The following is a 16053-nucleotide window of genomic DNA, read 5'->3' as shown; positions in this document are numbered from 1 at the left end:
GGGGAGCGGAAGGCACCTGAAATTCTGCCTTTGCAGTACTGCGTATGCGCAGCACAAGTTTCTTGGCGGGTTTTCAAACTTGGATTGCCATTATCTTAGGAGTATCTTTGGAAACAAAGAGAGAAGAATGGAGTTCGTGTACCAATAATGTGGTAAGTACATTTCTTGGTGCTATATGTTTTTAAATACCGTATTTCCCTGCAATGAAGACGCTATTTTTTACCCAAATATAATGCACGATATGTACACGTGTCTTGGAAGCCGAAGTTGGAAGATTGTAAGTTAAGAAAGATAGAATTGGCTATCCCTCAGTACAGCAACATCAAGAACAAGGGATAGCCAAGTCTGAGGGATAGCCAAGTCTATCCCTCATTTCTGGCAGCTGACGGATACAGCTGTAAAAGGACAGCGCCGCTGGGGGTGGAGGGAGAGCTCCTTTCACAGCATGTGCGAGTCTGGCCAGGGGTAAAGTTGTATTGTATGTAATGACTATGGGTAATAACAAATAGTCTAATATAGTAATAGAACATGGAACAGTACAACACAAGATAGAATCTTCGGCCCACATCTGTGCCAACCATGATGCCAATACCATCTCTTATTTACCTGCACATACTCCATATCACTCCATTCCTTCCATATCCATGTTCCTATCTAAAAGTCTCTTAAATGCCACTATCGCATCTGCCTTCAGCGTGTTCCAGACACTCACCACCCTCTGCGTTAAAAAACTTGCCCAACATATCTCCTTTAAACTCTGTCCCTCTCACCTTAAACCTCTCGTATTTGAATTTTCCATCCCAGGACAAAGATTCTGATTGTCTACACTATCTATGCCTCTCATCATTTTATATACTTCAGATTTCCCCTCAACCTCTGGAGTTTCAGAGAAAACAATCCAAGTCTGACCATCCTCTCCCTTTGCTACAGAGTCTGTAGCTAAAAAACCCACTAATCCAAGCATCATTCTGGTAAACCTCTGCATGTTTTCCAAAGCCTCCAGATGTTTCCTGTAATAGGCTGACCAGAACTGCAAGCAATACTCCAAATGTGGCCTAACCAAAGTTCTATGAAGCTGCATCATGACATCATGACTCTTATATTCAATGCCACGACCTTTGAAAACAAGCATACCATAAGCATTCTTCCCAATCTACTTGCCACTTTCAGGGTGTTAGGGACTTGTACACCAAGATTCCTCTGTACATTTACATGCACAGAATATTTTAGCTGTAATGAGGCGACCAGAACTACCACCATACTCTAAACGTGTCCTGCCAATGTTAAGTAAAACTCCTATTATGACTTTCTGACTCTTAAACTCAATGCCCCGACCTATAGAAGACAAGCCTACCGTAAGCTTGTGTAGGAAGAAACTGCACATGCTGGTTTAAGCTGAAGATAGACACAAAATGCTGGAGTAACTCAGCCATATAGGCAGCATCTCTGGAGAGAAGGAATAGGTGATGTTTCGGTTTGAGACCCTTCTATCTTGACCTGAAACGTCACCCATTCCTTCACTCCAGAGATGATGCCTGTCTTGCTGAGTTACTCCAGCATTTTGTGTTTACCATAAGCCATTTTTCCTACTTTATCTACTTGTGTTGCCACTTTCAGGGAGTTATGGACTTGAACCCCGAGATCCATCTGTATATCAATGCTGTTGTGGATCATGCCATTATTTGTATATTTTTCCCTTACATTTAACCTCCCATAGTGCAATACCTCACTGTTGCTTGAATTAAGCTCCATCTCCTATTTCTTTGCCCATTTTTGTTGCTAACCTCTATCCTGCTGTATATTTTGACAGCCTTCCTCACAGTCCACATCTTCAACTCTGACGTCCTCCACACCCCATTCATTGCCCAGCTCAACAATGTTATTGATGACTGCTGGAGGTTCTACCAAAACAAATATAGGCACTCTTGTTCAAACATGCACATTTTGGCCATTTTTACGCTTTTTTTTGGACAAAAGAAAGCTTGAAATTGAAGGATCGCTATAGCGGAGTAGCACAATGCAGAGTAGCGCTAATCAAGATATTACTGTATTGATTTAAACAACATCGATCTCAAATATCTATATTAATAAATGCAATCTCAAGACAACATTTACAACAAAAAAATGGTTGGATATAAACTGTATCATGCTCACCCTTCCCAAGACATCAAGAGGTAGGTTTGAGTTGATTAACACAGGTTTAACTTTGTCACCTGATAGGAGGCCATTTAATGGGGACAAGCTTTCAAAAATTCCATCAAATTTGGCTTTTTCCTCGGGCTGTTGAGAAGGAGTTAAGGATAAGTTAGCACTTCGTCTTAATGTGATGCTTAAAATATTCAAGCCAATATTCGGTTTTGAAAGATTGGATTTATTCCACAATTATTATTTTGTTCCCATATGGTTATTAAAGAGCAAATCTTTTTTTAGGTACCTTTCAAACGTTTAACTATTTTGATAGGTTACAAATGCATCATGCACAATACAGTTTTTTATTTTTAATGTTTTTTCATCAATATTCAAATGTCTCCGTTCATCTTATCATCTACTTGTCTCAGCCAGGGTGAAATCCACATTATGAGCAGGTTTTCTCAATTATATTCAGTGACAGTGATTAAAATTGTTGAAGTACTACCCCTTTATTGCTCTGCACTATAACTCCAAAGCTTTGCCGCAATGTATCCACCTTATAAATAGTTTAAAATTATAATGTTTTCCATCTAAATTGGATAAAAGCTCACCCCTCAGCACAATATATCAAATAATGCCCTGTTTGTTTAATGGTTTCCAAAATGTAGGGATTAGCTGCCATGCTGCATTTCTAATGCATTTTTAAATCATAATTTTTCATTTTATGAACTAGTTTAATTAGTCTGATGAGTTTCATAATCCATATATATCCTTCTAGTTCTAAGTATCTTATCTCAGTAATTTCTCTTCTTTTTTTTTCTCTAATATATGGAGATACTTTCAAAACAGATATTTTATTTGTCTCAGGTCCCATTCCCAAATTCTAAACAATTGAGTTTATAAAAACATTTCTTTCCCCATTAGATTTATGAATAATTAGAGTAATTGTGTCATATTTAGTAACACTTAGTTTAGGGAAGGTTTTCCCTTTACATGCGCCTACGGACCTCATGCAGATCATCTTAATTTTTCTTGGTATGAATTTTGAAAATCCATTTTCATATGTCATCATTCCAACAAATCGGATAAAGGAAGAAAGGAAGATAATGAAAATCACTGGCACAAAGTTAAGAAATCTATGATACATCTTGACTCGGTTCCTCAAACACTGCTCTCCTAAAATTTTCATCTGACACCAATTCGGGTAAAGATTTAAAGGTAGAATAAAGTTCTCTCACTCATTCAAACTTTATTACAGCATTGTCTTCTACATTATTACATTACTCGATTTCCCTTCTCCCAGACCTTTACTAGGCGTCAAGCTGGAGCCGCTATGTACCGTAAATCCTTTCTGATTCAGAACATAGGTGAGACTAACCAAATTATTTTCTCATGGGTCCATTGCAGAAAGTGAATACCAATATATCCAATCTGGATTGGTTTTACACTTTATAAAACCTAACTCATTCAAATCAGCCAAAATGGTATGGTCAGCTACCCAACTCACCCTTACAGCCCAGTGCATGTCTGAAGAGGGAGAGGGCACTATTAATAAGGGACTGTTGCTGTCATGCTGTAAAAAAAACACAAAAAGTCAATTCATTAGTAAATCAAAAATGGAAAGCTCCGAGAGTGAGTTCTTGCAAAAAGTCACACATTCAAGCACTCGTAGCAGCAATGAAATGAAAAATGAAAATTGCAGTGGAAATTGCTTTTAGTTCTACAACAAATTCATCTTTGAGATTAATAAATAGGCTAGTAATAAATTATCACCAACCAATATATATATATAGAGATTGGTTGGTGATAATTTATTACATTACTAAAACTCTCATCTTGTTTGTTTGCATATGCGTGAGTCACGGAAACTCTGCCAAAACGGTACACGATAGCGCTACAATTTTTGGCCCAACTTACTCACCATTGTCCTGGGGTGTGCAATAGCCAAGTTTCATTCAGATTGATTTTATGTTTTACAAGTTATTGACATTTTAAACGTTACAAAAATCACTTTTCAAGCCACTTTTCCACGCCCTGCCCATCAACCCCATTATAATGATGTCACAATGGGATCCCGAATCTCATTTACACTTTTTTTTTTTATCGCGATTTTCAAAAAAATTCTTCCGTTTTCATTACAGTTAACAGTGGCTGTTATTTTAAAGAAAGAACGCGATTTTCATTGAGAATTTCATTTTTTTTTTAAATCGTGATTTTCATTGTGACGGTGGGATAGGGAGGAGGTTTCATTTTTTAAAAACATCGCGATTTTCATTGTGGGGTTGGGGTAGGGGGGGGGAGGTTTAATTAAAAAAAACATTGCGATTTTCATTGTGGGGGAGTGGGATACCGGGGAGGTGAGGAGTGGGGGAGCAGGGGGGAAAATGGGGGTGGTGAGAAGGGAGAGTTCGGAGGAGGGGGGGCAAGGGATAGAGGGAGAGGAGGGGGGAGTGGGGGAGGTAGGGAGTGTGAGATAGAGAGAGAGGAGGGCAGTTGGGGAAGTGAGGAGGGAGAGTGGGGGGGTGGGATAGGGGGAGGTGAGGAGTTGGGGTGCAGGGGGATAGTGGGAGAGGAGGGGGTAGGGTAGGGAGGGGAGAGGGGTTATGGAAGGAAGGAGGGAGTGGCTGAGGGTAGGTGAAAGGAGAGGGAGGGAGAGGTGAGGGAGGGAGTTGGGGAGGGGAAGAGAGGAGAGGGGAAAGAAGAGGCAGGGTGAAGAGGAGGGGGAGGGAGTGCTGGGGGATGAGGGTAAATGGAGGAGGGTAGGAAGAGGGATGGCGAGGTAATGGAGGAGGGGAGAGGGAAGAGGGAGGAGGGGAGGGAGGGGGTGAGGGGAGGAAGCCGAGGAGGGTTGGTGGAGGGTGACGAGAGGGAGCATAATGGAGATGAGGAATAGGGGACTGAAGAAGGAAAGTGAGATGCGTTCACATTGATTTTATATTTTACAGGTTATTGCCATTTTGAACTTTAAAAACGTCACAGTCGCACTCCCAGTTGGGGGGGGGGGGAGTGTTGCCTTGACTCGCGTCTCAACAGGGATCTCTAACGTCACAACGAGAATCTATCAGCCACGCCTGTGCAGTTGGGGGCTGTGGGTCAGTGGTGAAATATTGCCTAGGGGGATGGGCCCAAGGTAATAAAAATAACTGATATTTCTGCTCCACACAGTATTATAAATAACTCTTTTTAAAGCCCTGATGCAGGCCACAGTTGGAGCTCTTAATAACTGAGCACGACACAAACGATATCAATATTAGATGCATTGGATATCTATTAAAATCATTCCCTAATCAATACTCTTCCAGTAATGGAGCATCTCAACATCTACTTTGTCATGCTCCATTCCTCCCCTCGCACTTTATGTTTGAATTAAATCACTCATCAGTGTTCTAAATTTCAAAGAAAACATAACTAAATCCTGTAGCTGCGATAAGACAACCTTTTCATCCCAGAATTTAGCCTCGGAGATCTCTTCTGGATTGCATCCAATGCTGGTACATCCTTTCTTAAATCAGGGAACTAAAACTGTACATAGACACAAAAGTTGGATTAACTCAGCGGGACAGGCAGCATCTCTGGAGAGATGCTCTGGGTGACATTTCGGGTCGAGACCCTTCTTCTAAAACCGTACCTGTATTTCAGGAATGGCCTCAGCATCCTGTAAAATTGTAACAATACTTTGTCATTTCTAAATTCCAATACTTCTGGAATAAATGCTAATTTGCAATTTGTCTTCCCAACTACTTGTAATATCTGATTCTAGGTGAACAAGGACTAGATCCCTCTGTACTTCTTTATTTGGAGGTTGGAGAGGCTTGGATTGCTTACTCTGGAATGGCAGAGGTTGCCGGGAGACCTGATGGAAGTATATAACGTTACAAGAGGCATAGATAGGGTGAAGATAGTCATAGATAGACAAAACCTTTTTCCTCAGGATTTAAGGCAGTGCTTTAAGGTGAGAGAGGCAAAGTTTAAAGTAGATGTGCGGGACAGGTTTTTTTACAGAAGGTGGTGAGCAGCTGAAACGCGCTTCTGGGGGTGATGGTTGAGGCTGATACAATAGTTGCATTTAAGAGACTTTTGGATAGTCATATGGATATGCAGGGAATGGTGGATTATGGAATATATGCAAGTAGATAAGAGATGGTCTTAGCATCATGTTCGACACAGATATTGTGGGTTGAAGGCCCTGTTCATGTGCTGTATTGAATGCTTCAGTTAATACATCAACATACTTATTACTCACTTTTTTCATGTTACGCGGTACTATAATATATTTTATAGTATCGATACATTTATAGATAACGTAGGAAACAGGGTCCTGAACAGTGAATTGTATATGCAGGTAGGTGTCAGGGAGGTTGATACTGGAGTCCCACTGGGTTGTAAAGTCGCATGGGAACGGGGGCACCACTGGGTCAGAAGAGAGCAAGGGAACGAAGGTCTCAGTAATTCAGAAGGGAGCAGGGAACCAGGCCTCAGTAAATCAGGGGCGCAGAACCAGGCCTCAGTGAATCGGCAGTGTGGAACCAGAGCCCCAGTGAGATAGAGGCAGTATGGGAACTAGAGTCCTGATGAGACAGAGGGAGCATGGGAATCGGAGCCTTGGTGAGAGAAGAAAATGCTGGAACCTGGGGCCCAATGAGTCGGAATTTACCACATGAAACAGGTCCTGTAGAGTTAGTAGTGAGCACAGGATCCAGGTCCTAGACAATCAAAGGGAACCACAGGAACTGTGGCCCAAATTAGTCACACCTGTCCTTTACCTCCCCCCTCGGCTCCATCCAAGGACCCCGACAGTCTTTTCAGGTGAGGCAGCGGTTCCCTTGCACCTCCTCCAACCTCATCTACTGTATCCGCTGTTCCAAGTGTCAACTTCTTGTACATTGGCGAGACCAAGCGCAGGCTCGGCGATCGTTTTGCTGAACACCTCTGCTCAGTCCAACCTAACCTACCTGATCTCCCGGTTGCTCAGCGTTTTAACCCCACTCTCATTCACAATCTGACCTTTCTGTCCTGGGCCTCCTCCATTGTCAGAGTGAGGCCCCGTGCAAATTGGAGGAACATCACCTCATATTCCGCATCGGTAGCTTACACCCCAGCGGTATGAACATTGACTTCTCTAACTTTAAATAGCCCTTGCTTTCCCTCTCTCCATCCCCTCCCCTTCACAGTTCTCCCACCAGTCTTACTGTCTCCAACTACATTCTATCTCTGTCCTGCCTACTCCCGACATCAGTCTGAAGAAGGATCTCGACCTGAAACGTCACCCATTCCTCCTCCCCAGGGATGCTGCCTGTCCCGTTGAGTTACTCCAGCATTTTGTGTCTACCGTCGATTTTTAAACCAGCATCTGCAGTTCTTTCCTACACATTTTGCCCAAATTAATCAGGTGAGAGCATAGGAATCCAGACCCCTTGAGTTGGAAAAGAGCACAACAAACAACACCTACTGAGCCAGAGGTAGAACCATCAAGATTTCCAAACAAATAGCTGTTTATCAGAACTTTAATGTGTGTAAATAGCATGCATGAACAACATAATATAAAATGGAAAAGCAAATTGGAAATATATTAACTGGCTGAATGTTAACAGACCCGGAACAGGTGAAATGAGGAGTTGTGGCCGATGTAAACCAAACCAGAAAAGTGTGAAAAGATGCATTTTCATAGAAAATATCACAAATAAAATGAATTAAACAGTACAATTTTGAAGGAGGCAGGACAGATGACAACACATATTTGAAAGTAGCAAGTCATAGAATTAATAAAGAACAAAAGCAAGGAGGTTATGCTTACATTTGGGAGAATACTGGTCTTAGGAAGGATTTGAGGCCTTTGAGATGGGTGACATTTAAAGTTGAAAGTATGTCCCACCAGATTCAAGGACAGCTTTTTCCCCACTATCATCATATGTTTGAACGGATCTCTCATAAGCTAAGGATGTATTTCTGATCCCCTAATTTTACCTCTTACATTTTTCCTTTCACTGTAACACTATATTCTGCATGGTTTGATTTTATTTATGTATGGGTATTTTACCTTGATCACATGCAAAACAAATTTTTTCACTGTATTACCACACGTGACAATATCCCATAGTACCACATCAAAACAGTTTACACCACATTGAATCCTCATGTAGCATACAATATGGGAAATAAATAACATGACAAGAGAACAAATGAACTTGTATTGATACACTTCTGAGAACCACACAGCACTGTAAAACAATCCAAAGACACAAAGTGTCACTATTTTGTATACGAAGCACAGCAAAGATCTACAAACAGAAGTGATATAAATACCAAATAACCTGTTTTTGTGATGCCGTTCGAGGGATAAATATTGGCCCATGTGCTAAATGAATTCCCCTCATATTCTTCAGAAAGTGTCATTTAACATCCATCCGAAAGGGTAAACATGACTTTAATTTATTGCCCTGACCAAAAGAACAAAAGCAGCATTCATTCAGCATTGCACTGAAGTGAACTATGATGCATCATAGAATTGGACTGGATTATCAAAACTCCCACTATGGGAGCAAGGCTGTTAATTTTTAGTGAAGGGTTCTGCAGTGCACTGATCTTCCTGTACAAGCATAGATTCCCAGGAAGCTTGCAGTATTTATACATTGATACTTCTTAGCAGGAAAATGATTTCCAGCTTACAGAAAATGCAGCCTCTGTGTTTCACGACCCTATGCTGTTGCTGGACCTCATGGAACACACGCTGAATAAATAACCCAGTGTTCTAATACCAGATGTGAAAATTAGTTGATCGCAACAGCAACAGAAAAGGCTGTTATTCAACAACCGTGACCACAGGTCTGTAGAACAAGAAGTTATATCTGGCAACTTTATACAAAGACATAAGGTAATGTTTTGTAAAATGGCATGTCATTTTCATGTTATTAATAGATTTGTTACATTAATTTAGTGAGTACAATTAATTTCAATTTTCTACTACACATATATTTAATGAAATACCAGTCAAATTATGTGCATTTACAATTTTATACAATGGCCGAGACACTTACAAATTTAGGTGGCGGTAGTGTCACATTTAGACTGTTCAGACTAACATCATGGCCATTCTGTGCACACGCAACCAGGCGCAAAGACACATAAAAGCCCTGAAATGTAAACAAAAGGTTAGGTAGAAATGTAAACAAATGGTTAGGTGAATGATAGATTAGTGAATAATCAGCATGTCAGAATTAATAAAAGCACAATTTACATACTTGTTTATCCAGATAGCCTTTGCCTTCAGGATCTGCCACATCCCAAATCTGCACAGACCAATACAAAAAGTGAATGAAAACTGTATTCAAAAGATCTCTCCCATCCTTTTCTGCAGCATGTTCAAGTGCATAAACGGATTAATTCTTTCTTGCTATTTTCAACACCATACCAGCATTTAGAGGCTGAACACAGTCTACTCACATAATTAGATCACATACCGATCCTTTGAAGCTATAAACATTTTTAAACATGGAATTTCTAGATTTCAACCAATATATGTTACTAATTTGAACACTATTAATATTAAACACAGCAAGGTTCCAGGCAACACCAGTGTGGCAATATATTGAGACAGTAAAATTAATCTTTAGTGCACACTGTACTTGAGCAGCACTGATCATTAATGACATGAGGATTAGAAACACACGTTTGAATCCCAAAGTAGCTGGAACTTTAATTTGGGTTATTAACTAACTTGATTACAGCAGTAAAATACTGATGATGCTGTATATTTGAAATGAAAGATAAAAATGCTGGAAATACTCAAGGTCAAGTGGAACCTATAAGGAATAAAAATATAATGCCAACATATCATCAGACGTTTATTAATTTATATTTAATACATACTTAAATTATCTGAAACCAGAGCAAAGCAAATTAAAATCTGCAAGTTAAAATCTCAGAAAAACTCATCAGGTTTATCACACTTACCCAGTCTGACCTATAGGTGGCTGAAGACCCACACCAATGGGATTGACCGTTAGCTTTTTTTTAAATTGTAGGATCCAATGCTCAGTTATGTTAGTAAGACTTTCTTAAAAGAACCTGAACACTAGATGAGAATACTGGTTAGAAACGTTGATTCCAATCCACTAAGCCTTATAGTGCTCCTCATCTGGGAACTGTTGTCTAAATTGGGAGAGATATCCACAGACTAATCAAGCAATAGGGGCGCAGCTGGCAGAACTGCTACCACACAGCTCCAGAAATCCAGGTTCAATCCTGACCTTAGATGCTGTCTGTGTGGAGTTTTCACATTTTCCCTGCTCCGGTTTTCACCCACATCCCAAAGACGTGCGGGTTTGTAGATTAATTGGCCTCTGTAAATTCCCTGTAATGTGTCAGGAGTGGATGAGAAAGTGGGATAACATAGAACTTGTGTGAATGGGCAATCGATGGGCAGCATAAACATTGAGCCAAAGGGCTCCATGTTTCCATATGTATATTTCAATCAATCAATTTCAATCTATAGCTTGACATTAAATGATACAGCCTTATTAATCTGCGCTTCAGATTCAAAACATTACCACACAAAGTCCATTATCATCTTCCTGGGGAGTCACTTCTGGTCAGAAACTTAACTGGATTAACCATATAAGGAAAGTTGCTACAAGAGCAGGTACCTGGATGCTCTGAAGCAAATGACTCACCTCCTACATTATGTCAGGCATACAAATGGCATTTTCTTTATTTGCCTCTATGATCACAGGTTCAACAACATTCAAAAACGTTATCACACTCCCGATGAAGCTGCCCATGTGACTGGCACTCTACTAAAATAACACAGTGGCTGAAACGGGTGCCATTTCAAAATTGCACCACAGAAACGGAATTAAAATATTTCAACGGCACCACCCAAATCAATGGCCTCTTCCACCCAGAACAGCAGATGTATGGGAACACAGCTATCTACAAGTAGCCCTAATTCTGCCTTGGAAACACACCCTATTTTAATTTCACTGGATGTTGAACTCTCTTACTCAAAATCGCTGTGGAAGTACCTTCACCTGAAGGACTGCAGTTCTTCAATGTGGTTGATCGCCAGTAACTTCTCAAATGGCGATTATGATATAATTGTTGGTCTTCTAGTAGCATTGCACTCTGCTAAATATATTTTTTAATGGCACGGAGTTCATCACACCACTAGCCGTAGAGCAAATCAGAAACAGGTTTTTCTGAAACCGACACCTCTGCCAGGATGCCACAATCCATCTCATTACCTTTGGGCTAAGGAGCAGAAACTCTGCCACCATTCCACAAATGCCACCATTCCTACAATCACCATGCTCAAATAATTTGTCAGCACACTCAATCAAGCCTTGCCAATGACTGGTTTTTCAAAATAGCAAAAGATGGCTCTTACCCTGGAATTACATACAAGCAATAACTTAACACCATTAGAGAAGTGGAAAGGAGGGACCAAAAACATATAACATCTACAGTGCATTCAGATAGTATTCAGACCACTTAACCTTTTCCACAGTTTGTTACGTTATAGCCTTATTATAAAATGGATTAAAAAAACTATTTTATCATCAATCTACACAAAATACCCCATAATAAAAAAAGGAAAACAGGTATTTAAAAAATTTTGCAAAGTAATTAAAAATAAATAACTGAAATATCACATTTACATAAGTATTCAGACCCTTTGCTCAGTACTTTGTTGAGGCACCTTTTCTTTGGCAACGATTACAGCCTCAAGTCTTCTTGGGTATGACGCTACAAGCTCGGCACACCTGTATTTGGGTAATTTCTCCCATTCTTCTCTGCAGATCCTCTCATGCTCTGTCAGGTTCGATGGGGAGCTCGATGCACCGCTATTTTCAGGTCCCTCCAGAGATATTCGATCGGGTTCAAGTCCTGGCTCTGGCTGGGCCACTCAAGGACATTCACAGACTTATCACAAAGCCACTCCTGTGTTGTCTTGGCTGTGTGCTTAGGGTCGTTGTCCTGTTGGAAGGTGAACCTCCGCCCCAGTCTGAGGTCCAGAACGCTCTGGGGCAGGTTTTCCTCAAGGATCTCTCTGTACTTTGCTTCGTTCATCTATCCCTCGATCCTGACTAGTCTCCCAGTTCCTGTCGCCTAATAACATCCCCACAGCATGATGCTGCCACCACCATGCTTCACCCGTAGGTATGGTACTGGCCAGGTGATGAGCGGTGCCTGGTTTCCACCAGATGTGACGCTTGGCATTCAGGCCAAAGAATTCAATCTTGGTTTCATCAGATCAGCGAATCATGTTTCTCATGGTCTGAGAGTCCCTTTGGTGCCTTTTGGCAAACTCCATGCAGGCTGTCATGTGCCTTTTATTGAGGAGTGGCTTCCGTCTGGCCACTCTACCATAAAGGCCTGATTGGTGGAGTGCTGCAGATATAGTTGTCCTTCTGGAAGGTTCTCTCATCTTCACAGAGGAACTCTGGAGTTCTGTCAGAGTGACCATCGGGTTCTTGGTCACCTCCCTGACCAAGGCCCTTCTCCCCCAATTGCTCAGTTTGGCCGGGTGGCCAGGTCTATTAAGAGTCCTGGTGGTTCCAAAGTTCTTCCATTTAAGAATGACGGAGGCCACTGTGCTCTTCACGACCTGCAATGCTGCCAAAGTTGTTTTATACCCTTTCCCAGATCTGTGTCTCGACACAATCCTGTCTCAGAGGTCTACGGACAATTCCTTCGTCTTCATGGCTTGGTTTTTGCACTGACATGCACTGTCAACTGTGGGACCTTATATAGACAGGTGTGTGCCTTTCTAAATCATGTCCAATCAATTTAATTTACCAATGGTGGGCTCCAATCAAGTTGTAGAAACATCTCAAGGATAATCAATGGAAACAGGATGAGCCTATGCTCAATTTTGAGTGTCATTGCAAAGGGTCTGAATACATGTGAATGTGATATTTCAGTTATTTCTTTTTAATTACTTTGCAAATTTTTCTAAACACCTGTTTTCGCTTCTTTATTCTGGGTATTGTGTGTAGATAGATGATAAAAAAAAAGAATTTAATCCATTTTAAAATAAGGCTGTAACATAACAAAATGTGGAAAAGTGAAGGGGTCTGAGTACTTTCTGAATGCACTGTAAATCTGGGGAGGGGGAGGGGTGGTTGTGCATATATCCGAACATGGAGCATGACGGTGATACACAGATTTACATCACAATTTTAGGTGTAATGAAAACAAAATCTTGAGTCATCGTGTTTACAGACTCGGGTCATTAGGAACTTGAATCGAACATTGTTTTTGCTGGGTAGGTGTCACAAAAGCAACAAAAAAAGGCCAGAGGTGTATTTTTACCAATACTCAAATAGTCCAAAATTAACAGTCCAAAAATAACAAAGCTGCAATACACAGGCTTCCTGAAGCTATGTGCATCAATCCAAGCAGCAAATCTCATGGCAAAGTCTCACGGTTAAACCAACCATTTTCCTCAGGGTAAAGGGTAATTTGAGTTACATTTCAAGACCTACTTATTCTCAAGTGAAGATAATTAATGTGGTGCCTGAAAAAATGAGGGACTTGAATCAAAAAAGTCACAAGCAAAGGTTTTCACGGTCGAAAGGTAGTGGACACTGATTTAACTGGAAAAAGAACTGACAGGTGGGGTGGAAGTGTGAGGGAGAGGCTTCTTTCCAGTTATTAATTCTAGAGTGAACGGACCTTAAAAGTGATAGCAAATTAAATAACTATCAAAATGGAAAAGGGGAAGCACACACATAGAAGAAAAAAGCAGCGCTAAAGAGAACATGTGAGTGGGACTAATTGATATCTCACAGCCTCCTCCTGTGCTGTCCAAGGAAAGTTACACAAAGGAAAAAGGATACAGTCCCTGAATTACAAACACCCGACTCCTATGTATACACAAACTCATATAATTTTATTAAACATAAAATTCTAACGTAATACATGCATCCATCCCTACGAATGATAGAAATAGTTTTCTCTCTCTCCATTTTAGTAAGTGTTCTTTGGTATCAATTTTATGTGGTTTTGATGCCATTCATTACAATACCTGGAAGTAATGGTTACCGTATCAAGTGATTTCTAAAATCAACAAAATCAACTTATGGATGTCTGTAAAAACAGAACCAGTTCATTATCCAGAGACTTCCTGTATTAAGAAAAAAAACTGAGTGTAGATCATCCACAGAGACAAAGCCAAACACATTAATCATGTCTGTTTGTCCAGTTAATTATTTTATACAGTTATGAATTTACAACAGTTAAGCTCATACAACGGATGCTGGCTTTCCCCCTACCCCCATAATCCATTAACATCTACTTCAGCCAACATTTAACAACCTAATGTAAATAACTTCCTGTTAATGGGATGCTGAAGAGCATGTTTATTATCTAAGTATCTTTCACAGCAGGTTGCAACAATAAAATTCCATTAGTCACTTCCTGTACCTATCAAACATGAAAACCCAAGACATCTGTACTGACTGCTTTGTGGCATTTGATGAAATATTCAAGGTAGCAATTCAGCATCAGTGCTTAATTTTGGTCTACTTTTGCATTTCTAATGCCATCTTCAAATTCACCAACAAAACCACCATTGTTGGTCGAATTACAGATGACGACGAGTCAGAGTATAGAAGGTAGATTGATTGACTGACCAAATGGTACCTGGACAACAATCTTGCTTTGAAGAAGGGTTCCGACACAAAACATCACCCATCCTTTTTCCCAGTGATGCTGCCTGATCGACTGAGTTAGCCCCGCTTGAGTCAACCTTGCTCTCAACGTCAGTAAAACCAAGGAACTGACTGTTGACTTTGGAAAAGGAAGGCCAAGAATCCATGAACCTGTCTTCATCGACAGGACAGTGGTCGTGAGAGTCAAAAACTTCAAATTCCTGGGCGTGCATATCTCTGAAGATCCCAGTACATTGATACAACAATAAAGAAAGCTCATCAATGCCTCAATTCCTTAGGAGACTGAAGAGATTCAGTAGGTCGACGAATGCTCTCGAGTACTCCTAGGAATACTTTCTTGAATACACACTTGAATATTGTACTTCCGGTGGCGCTAGTTATGTTGATGTGTGTTTTTTATGATTTTTTTAATGTCTTTATGTGGGGGAAGAGGGCACGGTGCGGGGGATACCGTCCTTCAGCCGCTTCCTGGTGAGGACGCGACTATTATTCGAGTCGCGTCCTTGCCCCCCCCCCCCTCCCCCCACAGAGGGCCTACCTACCTGGATTGGCGCGGCCTTTCCTGCCGGGATCAACCGGAGCTCCAGCAGCGGCGGGACAGCGCTGATACATCGCAGGGCTGGCGATGCCTTACCGGGGGTCGCCGTCTGGAGCCCTGAGTGCTGGACCTGCTGCACCGACATCCTGGAGCTGCGGTTTGCGGAGCTCCCAACGCGGGCAGCGCTGATGGACAGCGACTCTGCCCGGCTCGGCCTGTGGACTCAGGAGCTGCGGACTCCGGCAGCGGGAGACGGCTGATCAGGAGGTCCGGGCCGCTGAGGAGGAGGATGTTCACCGTCGGGGTTCGGCTTCGGCGTTCCACCAGCCCGGCGTGAGGGTCTGAACATCGGGCCTGAACATCGGACTGCGAGTGCTCGGAAGGCCCAGACTACGGATGAACATCTGGGAAGATCGGAGGGGAGGCTGGCTGGACAATGGTGCCTTCCTCACCTTGGTGCCACTGTGTTGTGTTGTGTCGTGGACTTTCTGTGTTTGTGCTTTTTTTTAATTCTATTTTATATTTTTTTAATATGTTTTAATATTTATTATTTATTTATTTTTATGATACTGACTGTAAAGGGAAATTCATTTTGTTGTCTCTAATTGAGACAATGACAATAAATTTGAATACAATACAATACAATACAAAATACTCCAAGGAGTCAATGTCACCAACAACTTCTCCTGGACCACCCATATTGAAGCAAAGGCC

At 41.3% G+C, this 16053-nt stretch overlaps 1 protein-coding gene across 9 annotated transcripts in view; it reads right to left on the bottom strand.

Annotated features, from left to right (window-relative positions):
* eps15l1a (epidermal growth factor receptor pathway substrate 15-like 1a) overlaps positions 1 to 16053 on the bottom strand; it is a 231422-nt gene that overhangs the window by 180021 nt on the left and 35348 nt on the right. For all 9 annotated transcript variants that reach the window (XM_055658739.1, XM_055658734.1, XM_055658732.1 and 6 more), the window contains 4 exons: positions 9369 to 9416; positions 9165 to 9260; positions 3638 to 3703; positions 2155 to 2280 (listed from right to left, as the gene is read on the bottom strand). In XM_055658739.1, coding sequence (XP_055514714.1) covers positions 2155 to 2280; positions 3638 to 3703; positions 9165 to 9260; positions 9369 to 9416 — 336 coding nt within the window. The remainder of the gene's footprint in view (positions 1 to 2154; positions 2281 to 3637; positions 3704 to 9164; positions 9261 to 9368; positions 9417 to 16053) is intronic.

This window comes from Leucoraja erinacea, chromosome 29 (assembly GCF_028641065.1).
Source record: "Leucoraja erinacea ecotype New England chromosome 29, Leri_hhj_1, whole genome shotgun sequence".
Taxonomy (NCBI): domain Eukaryota; kingdom Metazoa; phylum Chordata; class Chondrichthyes; order Rajiformes; family Rajidae; genus Leucoraja; species Leucoraja erinaceus.
Note: the sequence above shows the minus strand (reverse complement) of the source record. Positions and strands in the feature narration are given on the sequence as shown.